Source organism: Salmo trutta, chromosome 25 (assembly GCF_901001165.1).
Source record: "Salmo trutta chromosome 25, fSalTru1.1, whole genome shotgun sequence".
Taxonomy (NCBI): Eukaryota; Metazoa; Chordata; class Actinopteri; order Salmoniformes; family Salmonidae; genus Salmo; species Salmo trutta.
In genome coordinates, this window is record NC_042981.1 from 48,724,147 (window position 1) to 48,735,895 (window position 11,749).

The window sequence follows — 11,749 nt, forward strand, 5'->3', positions numbered from 1 at the left end:
TTTGCAGCAAATCGACCATGAAGGCCGGATTTCACGCAGTCTCCTCTGAACAGTTGATGTTGAGATGTGTCTGTTACTTGAACTCTGAAGCATTTATTTGGGCTCCAATTTCTGAGGCGGTAATTAATGAACTCATCCTCTGCAGCAGAGGTAACTCTGGGTCTTCCGTTCCTGTGGGGGTCCTCATGAGAGCCAGTTTCATCATAGCACTTGATGGTTTTTGCGACTGTACTTGAATGAACTTTTAAAGTTCTTGAAATTTTCCGGATTGACTGACCATGTGTTAAAGTAATGATGGCTGTAACATAACATGTGGAAAAAGTTAAGGGGTCTGAATAATTTCTGAATGCCTTGTAAAATACACTGTAAGACATTTGACAATAAATCAATAATGTTTTGTAAGACAAATCGCCCCACATACTATGAAGGCCTTCTCAACAGTAATATGCGGAACATAGTCTGAACTCTGCATTATCAGTTTACTGTAGTCTACTTAAGCAATACGGCACCTCGGCGGTTGGTGGTATATGGCCAATATACCATGGCTAAGGGCTGTTCTTATGCACGATGCAACACGGAGTGCCTGAATACAGCCCTTAGCTGTGGTATATTGGCCATACACCACCAACCCGAGGTGCCTTATTGCTATTATAAACTGGTTACCAACGTAATTAGTAAAAATAAATGTTTTGTCATACATGTGGTATACAGTCTGATATACCACGGCTGTCAGCCAATCAGCATTCAGGACTCAAACCCCCTAGTTTATAATACTGAACATTTCCCTTAATATTTATATCTGACAATGCTATATTTTCTTTGTTGTCTGAAAAAATGATATTCTCTTCTGTACAGCTGGCAGTAGTTTTGGGGGCACAAATGGAAGCTGTTTTTCAAGCATCTTGCAGTTCTTCACATTCTTGGCTATGTAATCCTCACATATCCTGTGAGACATTTAAAAAAAGAAAGACGTTTTAAGTATAGGCTAAGAGGGCATTGCATGCATTTGGTAGTTGTAGCTTACTATACTAAACTGTCACTGTGTCATAGCATCTATGTAATAGCAAAATAATAAATTCCATTAACTATTTGTATGGGGATCATTCTGTATATAGAATATTGTTTTGTTTTATCAGTCAACAAAATATCAGTGTCTTCTAGCTGAGACAGATTCTCCCTCATTGAATTATCATAATTGATTAGTTACCGAAAGAGTGGGTAGGGCTGGATCTGGAAAACAAGTGCATCATTGCAGTGACCCTGAAGAAAGGTGATAACGAAACAGTACCATAACAGCTCATTGTAAACATGTCTTCCATAATTCATGATACGTGTTCCATAATTCATCAAATGATCTGCTTATGAATTTTAATAATTTAACATTAACATAATACCGAGCAATTTCCTTCCTGTCACAAATGGTAAAATCATCCAATGTGAATGATTAGGGAAGTTCCTTGAGTGGTTTCCATAGAATCAGAATGATTCTAAGGTGGTTTCCATTATACTTACTGTGTCTACTAGAAGGATGTAGTTGCAACTACCCCCAAACACAATGACATCAGAGTCTTTCCCTTGGCATGCTGTGTGCCACAACCTGAGAGTGGAAAATAAATAAAGGGTCAGATCATAGAATTACATATAAAGTGAATTAAAGGATCTCTATGGGTCAGACAATGTGCTTACAGTTTTATCATTTGCACATTTTAGGTACATTCCTCAGACTTTAGATTGGAACATGTAATGCTATCCAATACCAGTTTAGTAATTTAGCTTGATTTAAACATGATACAAACAACTTGAACATGCACTACCTTGGTTTGTTCATGTATGGATGCTCAAACTCTCTCCATTTCTTCGTCCCAACATCAAATACCCAGCCATCGCCTGGAGAGATATAATTTATTTTTTAGAAAAGCGAATGCCATGTTTCCGTGGACCTTATTAAGGTACAGAGGTAGGATTTTGAATCTGTACAGGTAAATGACTTACTCATTGGTTTGCAGTCTATACTCAGTCCTCCAAATAGAAACAAACCGCTGTCAGATATTGCAGTGAGAGTATGCCACGACCTTCCCACTGGCACATTGGATGCTGGTACTCTAGAAAAGCCATTTTGAAAGAACAGTTAAAAAAATAAAATCAAGCGTGTTGTCATAACAGTATAGAACAGGAAAGTAACCATTTTAAGTTGAGCATTTGAAAGAGTGAACAGTAAATGCGTACATTTCGGACCATGTCCATGATTCTAGATCTAGACAATAAATGTCACTTGTCCTGGTTTCCTGAAAGTGAAAAGAAAAATGAAGATCTTATTTCAAACCAAATCAAAAAAACTTGAGTTAAGTATGTATATTTAAACTTGTATGTACAATAAAATATGTAATCCCACAAATCTTATTAGCAATACACTTTAGGATTTTTGTGTCTGTGTTTCAATGCAACCATGGAGAGGAGTTAAAATTAATAATTTCTCACCCTTATTCTGCCCCCACATACATATCCTTTGTGGCAAAGTGTTGCACTGGCATGGGCAGCTCTGGGGTCAGGTGCACAACCCTGTAGACAGTAGATATCCACAAATAAAGTATATGTGCCTTGTATGTTCCATTCCTCAAATCATGTGATGTCATAGCACATTCTTAAGTTTATTGTTTATTGTATATGATATCATGTCTTTTTTTAAATAAATAAACACGTTCAATGTATTGTCTTACACTGGTATGTGGTTCACTCCAACTGGCCGATGTTGGGTCAAACATATGGACTTCATTGTTCCATCCCCAATAGATGTCATCCATCTACAGAGCACAGTATTACTAATCCATATAATAAAGTTAAAATAGTTAATAGTACTAGAAAATGTATTTATGCCTTTGGCTATAATTGCATCCATAAGCAAAAATTACCCATGATGCCTCATCCATAAGGAAGCTTCTGTTGTTATTGATGTCATCAAGTTGCTTATGACCATATCCGCCAAAGTAGATGAGCCTACAGAATAACCAAAACATATCCCAATCACAAGGGTTTCGTTTTACAGGGTAGCTGTGCACCCCCAACAATTTTTTAGATCACCACCAATAGTAAAGTGGCAAGGTTCGATTTATAAATCTTCCCAATTAGGGCAGTACTGCCATGGGCATTGTTTTTTTTTTAAAGAATGCTTGCCTGTCATTGAAAACCCAGCAAGAGAGCTTATCTCTGGGTGAGGGAGGGGAGCCACTCTTATGGCTAACTTTCCTCCAAGTGTATTTTCCATCCAGAAGATTGACACAGTAAAGCTGAAAACAGACCATTTCAGCATGTAAATGTAAACAAAACAATGTAAGGCTTAGTAAGCTATTGAGGATTTTCACACATCCTTGCAAATGTACTGTACATTAGGGGGCTTTTTCTATTGATTGGGTTTACCTGGTTGGTCTGGCTGTTGTCATCGCATCCCCCAAATATGTACATGTCTCCATTCAGAGAGCAGCCACAGGTGCCTGACATGGGGGGCGGGACCTCTCCTGACATCCTGCACATTTCCCTTCAGAATGGAGAATAAACAAACAAAACAGGGAAATGTAAGTTGCAGGGCGCAAAATTAACAAAAAGCATAGAGTACAGATATAAACACAAACCACTGACCAATATTTCTTTGTATCAATAAACTTCTATGTAACAACATTGTAAATAACATGTAACAACCTCTAATGCAGAGCTCCATAATTATGAAATGTAGTGTTTACATCTCTCAAATATTTCCCACTTGGCACAGACGTCAGCTCAACATCTAGTTTTGATTTACATTTGGTTGATGTGAATTCAATATGAAATAAAAAAAATAATAACCCTGTCATTGGATTTAGGTTAAACGTTGGGTGAAACAATTACAAAATTCCCTGACGTCGATGCGTTTTTGCAAATCGAATCAGTTTTCCACATTGATTCAATGTCATCACATAGATTGTTTTTGTTGTTGAAATGAAATGATTCAACTTTTGCACTGAACCAACCCACTGGGCAAAAACTGGCAAAGTAAATTGTTGCATGGTTGTTTTTTGACTGTAGTAGAATCAAAATCAAGTTTAGTTCTCATAAGATATCAACTTCTCCATTCATGATCTTAGAAATGTGTTACTTTGTTAAAATTCCATTCATATTCTTACCATACACCTCTTTCTAAGTCATATAACCAGATTTCATCATTAGGTAGGAAAACTTCATCATCAGCAATTGACTGCAGAAAACAAGTAACATAGAGTAGTAATTTGGCATCAATCAACATATTGCATAATCCTTGAATATTTTTTCATGATCCAAATAGCATGTTGGTGAAATGCAAAACATAAATGAAAGAAAACACTATCCATTGGCAATGCTTGTCAAGACAGTTGCAGCCAGGTAGGCTTTCTGTTTGACAGTTTCTGCTTACCACGTAGCCTCCCCACACGTACAGGACATTTCTCTCAATTAGAGCCGTATGACCGCTTCGCTCACGGGCTACAAGCTCTGAACAGTGCTTTTCAATTGCAGAATCCATGAATGCTAATAAGGAAAAATAAAAGAGGATACGTTGCTACATTGAAACAAATATCACTGTCAGGACATTATAGTATCGTTGAAGAAATCTGCTCAGAGATCCGAGTTGCTCATTTTTGTCAACACAGCGAAGAGTGAGGATGGTAAATTGAAGAATTACAATAGGTCGCGTCCTGTCGTCTCAAGTTGTTTTTAATCAAGTGCAACAGCTTTGAGAGAAGACAAGTTTTTCTTGCCCTGATAAGCTTCAGGCAGGATGTTGTAAATATGAGAATACTATTGAGATATGATGAATAAACACATGGAGGATAATACATTAATAAATATTCAAGTAATAATTTATATACTTACATGTCTGTGAATACGGGGTGTTTTAACAACATCAGCTGACTTCAAACAGCAAATCTCGGCATAATCGTGATTTGTACTATCTGGGATCCTTGGGACGTCCCTACGGAAACCCTAACCTAATAGCGGCAATCAGCATTAAAAACAATAAAGGTGTTCCCACCCATGGTTCGGTAAAAAGCCTAGGGATGGGGCTGGAGAAATGTAATCACTCTCAAATTAATAGACAGAGCTATGGGTGCAAGGATTGACCATCCATGATATAAAACATTATAGTTTAATCATATTTTGAGCCTATATAGTGTTTGTTTACATTTTCTTTGTTTAAAAACACATTTATAAGTTATATTTTTCAAGAATCAATGGATACATATCATTAATATGGATGTAAATTCATGTAGCAACTGCTGACTGCCCATATAACCTTCACCCTACCAATTTACGTTTCAACTTCAATGGGGACGTCCCAAGGATTCCGGATTGCAAAGACTGCAGACTAAAAATAAACTTGTGTAGAATTTTTGCTGTGGAGGAAGTGACGAAACATGTAGCCTATAGGCGGAAGTTAAGATTTTGCGCCAAATATTTGACAGTTGAAGGAAGATTGGATTGAAAATGGAGGTCCGCAAAGTGAAGACGAAAGTATCTGCTGGCTTCAGGATGCGGGACTTATGCTTCGACCGTATGTTATTGTTTGTCAATCATGTTGTTCTTGACATTTGTTTACAGTAAATGTAATGGCTGCATTGCTAGTTAGTAGCCAAATTAGTCTGTTGTGTCAGTGTCATACCAAGAAGTTATGCTAGCCCAGACTCGACGGCAGGATAAAGTGACTAGGGTCAGTTGAAATCGCCAAGGGGGCTACATTTTTTTTGTGTTCTTGCATTGGACTCATATCGAATTCTGCTTATAATCATTGGATCTCCATTCGCCTTTCTTTTACAATAATGCTAATTAAATGCTGAAAGTAGTAGCCTACTCATTCAAGTTTTTTTTTTATTTTGTATTATTTTCTACATTGTAGAATGAGAGTGAAGACATCTAAACTATGAAATAACACATATGGAATCATGTAATAAACCATAATAAACAACGTTCAAATGCTGAGACTCCGAGATCATTGAGTTGTTTTGGAATCTGAAGCTTGTCTGTTGCGACGTATCAGAACAATGGACAGCAGTGCGGTTTAGATGGGCAATTACCCTATTACAAGCAGCCTATGTGAATGCAGCCGTACACACAGCTGCCTTACCACAATAATGCTAACTAAATGCTGAAAGTAGTAGGCTAGTTATTTATGCATGCAAACAAAAACTGTATAGCAGTTTGGCTTAGAATACCGACAACTGCGAACAGACCAAAACAGCGGTACAAAGTAGTAAGCCTAGTAAACAAAATATCACCTCGATAAAGGCATGACATCATCTATATGTATTTTACATTAACAGTTAACAAACGCAGTAAATGAAAGGTGAATGGAGATCCAAATAACAAAAGCATAGCCTAATACATTGAGATGCAGCCATTCTCAGCTGTTTTGCCAAATAAATGGGGCATCATTTGGGTTCTTGCGTTGGAATTAAATTGAATTCTGCTTATATCACGCTATACCACAAACATAAAAGTAAAAAAAAATGCATTTGAACAAGAAGTGACAAGTCCAATGGCACACAAACTTGCGGCGCTCTATCAGCACAATGGACAGCGCTCTACACACTAAAACAAGATTTTGATAAAAACCAACCAGCTAGATTGTTTCAATCTTACATTTTCGAAAGAGTTCCAGCTTCTTTGATGCTCTGTGGAATTTCCGGAGTAATTGATAATTCTATTTTCCCCGAATCTTGTAAGATCCCCCTCAAATGCCAGTTGTATTAGTTGAGCTTTCTTCTGGTGTAGCGTGCTTCTACTCTGCTGACTGAACACATTTTTCAAAGTGGAAAATGAATTCTCGCATGTAGCTGTGAACGCCCCAAAGTTAGTCCATGTTTCAGTCCAGAAAGCACAGTCGTTATAGTGGAGAGAGGCCCAGAGAATCGTTACAGGATAACAAGTGGGGTCCATTTGTTCTCATTGGAGCTAGAGCGGGCGATTTCAGGCTGCAAAAACTGCAGCTCGACACTAAACTCAGCTTCCACCAAATCTTTTTTTGCTTAGATCCAGGAGTCGCTTTACATCTAGAAAGTAATGGCTCTCAGGGTCAAGGGCACACAGGGCCTCCACCAGTTGGCAGTTGCCTTTGCTGAATTGTTCTGACATTTCACCAATGACCGCATCCAACGTGCTGAGGAAGTCTTTTACACTCAGTCTCTTTTCCTCTGTCCTGCTGTACTGTCCAGTGGATATATTTTCACATCCAGTAGGAACCTTGGTCCAGTATATCTTCAGTGGGTGCCAAGATTCTCAGATTTCTTTAACTATTTCCTCAGTGACAATCTCACACATGAGCGCTATGATTTAATTTTGAATATCGTGTTACGTATGTGGTATTATGGGGTATGGTGCTAAACACCTTGGCAGGTTCCTCGTCCTTTTTGGAGAGTATATTTCATCATAGACAGAAAAAGTCCACTGTACCCCTCCCATCTTGATTCTTATCGCGTCCAATGTCCCCCTCAGTGGTTTCTGGTTTGAAACAAGGAACTCAATAATCACAATCGGCGACAAATACATGCGATTTCTTGCCAGCTGCCGATCATTAACAAGTGTTGAAAGTGACACTGATGGTCCCAATAGCTCTTCAAACTATTTTTTATTTCCACAGTGCAGTGCATTTCAAATGCTCTTTGCTTGATGCGTGTCTAGCAAATCCTTTGGTACTATCAATATCATTCTTCCAGTTAGAATACCCAGCTTGGGTGAAGACCTTGTCTGCGTTAGCATTGGACCCAAAACGGAACGTTCGACATGGGAAAACAAAATGCAGCATCTGCAGTAACCGAGTATTCTAGGCACTCTCTTCCTATGAACCAGTTGTTATTAAAGGATTCTACGCTAACCTGGGCTGGCTTCTCTGTTCCAAGATCATCAGGAACAGTCGGGGGTGGAGGTGGCTGTGGAGCCATTATGGCAGCACTTGTGGAAGGGTGGGTAGGCTCTGTACATGGAGCTAGCTGCAGCTCGGGAGCATCATCGCTGTTGGGCTTGGCGGCGGCCTCGGTGGTTTGATGCAGCTGCTCATCGCTCTCTTTCTCCTTTGTTTGGGTACTTGGGCGAAGCCAATTTCTGATATCCATCGTGGCAGATTAGTTGGGTCGAGCTAGCTAAATAGACTAAAGCTAATAACTTTTTATACCTAAGAGTGAAGCAGCTTCAACAGAAAATGTTTAAATCAAATATTACAGGAGGAGGCGTATCACGTTATTCACTTAGCCAACAATAGAGATGAAAGTCGTTTTTTTCCCGGCTTTTTATGTAATCCCAACGAAGTCACACCTAACCACCCAGTGGCTTTCCATAGCCCCCCAGCTGCAACCTGGTCTCAGAACATTTTGTATTATTCTGTAAGTAAATCCAAGATACTCCATTTAGTATAATATGTTACGTTCGTATGGTAGGTATTCATTTGAGAATGTCCATCATCCATTTTTGTATATGTTACGAATTACAATTTGTGTGATTTGTTACGAATTTGCGAAATGTACAATATGTGTTTGCCTTAACGCTGCAATATGTCACTTTTTGGGCGACCTGACCAAATTCACAAATATATGTTGAGTTATATCTGCCATTCTCATTGAAAGCAAGTCTGAGAAGCAGTAGATCTGTTCTATGTGCACAATTTCTATGAGTCCCGCTCTTAAGTTTTGTTTTTGCGTCTTTTACTTTCGGTTTTGTACACCAACTGAAAATATATATTTTTGGTTATGGAAAATATGTTTCACAGCGGTTTAGATTGTGCAGAGAATCATTGTACTATAACTGTTTGTTTTTACAAACTGAAATTATGCGAGCTATTCTTATTTTAGCAACCAGGAAATGGAGGTAGTGATTTCTGCATATTTAGCACCTTTTAAGTAACCTTCTGTCTTATGTAACCAAACATAACATATGATACTAATCTATATTGACTATGTTACGTCTGGTCTATAAATAAAGGTTAAATTAATAAAAAAGACCAGGCTGCTTACACACACCACATCGTGCCCCGTCTATTGTGCTGACACAGAGGAGCGGAGACACAGATTGTTTTAGGGCGCCAACATCTAACTCAATCATTTAAACTTTTTTGCTATTTTTAGATAGAGACAAAACTAAAACTGAGGCGGGTAAAGTTTTTAAACTGAGAGGGGCTAAGTCCCCTTTAGCCCCCTCGTGGCGCAGGGCCCGAGCTAGCCACCATTATATTACACATACAGTACCAGTCCAAAGTTTGGACACGCCTACTCATTCAAGGGTTTTTCTTTATTTTTTATTATTTTCTACATTGTGAATGAGAGTGAAGACATCTAAACTATGAAATAACACATATGGAATCATGTAGTAACCAAAACAGTGTTAAACAGATCTAAATATATTTGAGATTCAAAGTAGCCGCCCTTTGCCTTGACAGCTGTGCACACTCTTGGCATTCTCTCAACCAGCTTCATGAGGTAGTCACCTGGAATACATTTCAATTAACAGGTGTGCCTTGTTAAAAGTTAAGTAGTGGAAATCTGTCCTTTGGTCTAATGTGTCCAAATTTGAGATTTTTGGTTCCAACCGCCTTGTCTTTCTGAGACGCAGAGTACGTGAACACATGATCTCCGCATGTATGGTTCCCACCGTGAAACATGAAGGAGGATGTGTGATGGTGCTTTGCTGGTGACACTGTCAGTGATTTATGTATTTATGCTAGTTAAGTGTGCCTACTCTGCATCTCACAAAGACAAGGCAGTTGGAACCAAAAATCTCAAATTTGGACTCATCAGACCAAAGGACAGATTTCCACCGGTCTAATGTCCATTGATTGTGTTTCTTGGCCCAAGCAAGTCTCTTCTTCTTATTGGTGTCCTTTTAGTAGTGGTTTCTTTGCAGCAATTCAACCACGAAGGCCTGATTTCACGCAGTCTCCTCTGAACAGTTGATGTTTAGATGTGTCTGTTACTTGAACTCTGTGGAGTATTTATTTGGGCAGCAATTTCTGAGGCTGGTAACTAATGAACTTATCCTCTGCAGCAGAGGTAACTCTGGGTCTTACGTTCCTGTGGCGGTCCTCATGACAGCCAGTTTCATCATAGTGCTTAATGGTTTCTGCGACTGCGCTTGAAGAAACGTTAAAAGTTCTTGACATTTTCTGGATTGACTGACCTTGAAGTCTAAAAGTAATGATGGACTGTCGTTTCTCTTTGCGTATTTGAGCTGTTCTTGCCATAATATGGACTTGGTCTTTTACCAAATAGGGGTATCTTCTGTATACCAACCCTACCTTGTCACAACACAACTGATTGGCTCAAACGCATTAAGAAGGAAAGAAATTTCACAAATTAACTTTTAACAAGGCACACCTGTTAATTGAAATGCATTCCAGGTGACTACCTCACGAATCTGGTTGAGAGTATGCCAAGTGTGTGCAAAGCTGTCATCAAGGCAAAGGGTGGCTACTTTTATGAATCTCAAATGTAAAATATATTGTGATTTGTTTAACACTGTTTTGGTTACTACATGATTCCATATGTGTTATTTCAAAGTTTTGATGTCTTCACTATAATTCTACAATGTAGAAAATAGTAAAGTCAAGAAAAACCCTTGAATGAGAGGTGTCAAATCTTTTGACTGGTACTGTATATGGGTGTGTGTACACACACACGCACACAGACACACTAGAGGTCGACCGATTATGATTTTTCAACGCCGATACCGGTTATTGGAGGACCAAAAAAAAGCCGATACGGCCGATTTAAAAAAATAAGGACTGTGGCTGTTGTCGATGTGTTCCTGGTTCGAGCCCAGGTAGGAGCGAGGAGAGGGACGGAAGCTATACTGTTACACTGGCAATACTAAAGTGCCTATAAGAACATCCAATAGTCAAAGGTATATGAAATACAAATCGTATAGAGAGAAATAGTCCTATAATTCCTATAATAACTACAACCTAAAACTTACCTGGGAATATTGAAGACTCGTGTTAAAAGGAACCACCAGCTTTCATATGTTCTCATTTTCTGAGCAAAGAACTTAAACGTTAGCTTTTTTACATGGCACATATTGCACTTTTACTTTCTTCTCCAACACTTTGTTTTTGCATTTTTTAAATCAAATTGAACATGTTTCATTATTTATTTGAGGCTAAATTGATTTTATTGATGTATTATATTAAGTTAAAATAAGTGTTCATTCAGTATTGTTGTAATTGTCATTATTATAAATAAATAAATAAAAAAATCGGCCGATTAATCGGTAGCGGCTTTTTTTTGGGGGGGGGGGGGGGGTCTTCCAATAATCGGTATCGGTACCGGCGTTGAAAAATCATAATCGGTCGACCTCTACTTTGGAGTCAACATGGGCCAGCATCCCTGTGGGACACTTGTGAAGTCCATGCCCTGACAAATTGAGGCTGTTTTGAGGGAAAATATTGCAACTCAATATTAGGAAGGTGTCCTTAATGTTTTGTACACTCAGTGTTTATGGGGGGAATGATGTATGGCAGTCAGATGTCTTAGTTACGATTACAGCTGTCTGATGGGTGTTAATGGCTAGATAGGTCATGTTAAGCGTGGCACACATAAACCTTTACTTTGCGAGACTTCCTCAATTCCCGACATGGAAGACATAACGTCTTCTAAACTTCCATGTCTAGTTGTTGGGGGTTTGTTGGAATTTAGAAATGTAGAAGTAATCCAACAGTGTGTACGCGGTCATCTTGTCTATTTTAAATCCTCTCTCATTGATCGAG

The 11,749-nt window shown here is 38.7% G+C and overlaps 1 protein-coding gene across 1 annotated transcript; it reads right to left on the reverse strand.

The window, feature by feature from the left end:
• Nucleotides 1–675: 675 nt before the first annotated feature.
• Nucleotides 676–4,968, reverse strand: LOC115162653 (kelch domain-containing protein 1). Its single transcript, XM_029714145.1, has 14 exons — nt 4,879–4,968; nt 4,421–4,533; nt 4,155–4,225; nt 3,415–3,532; nt 3,172–3,284; nt 2,910–2,994; nt 2,718–2,801; nt 2,479–2,559; nt 2,227–2,285; nt 1,993–2,102; nt 1,815–1,887; nt 1,513–1,597; nt 1,208–1,260; nt 676–944 (listed from the first exon to the last, which is right to left on the reverse strand). Exons 2-14 carry the CDS (start codon nt 4,526–4,528, stop codon nt 809–811), a joined length of 1,176 nt encoding a protein of 391 aa, XP_029570005.1. The 5' UTR covers nt 4,529–4,533; nt 4,879–4,968; the 3' UTR covers nt 676–808.
• Between the last annotated feature and the right edge of the window lie 6,781 nt (nt 4,969–11,749).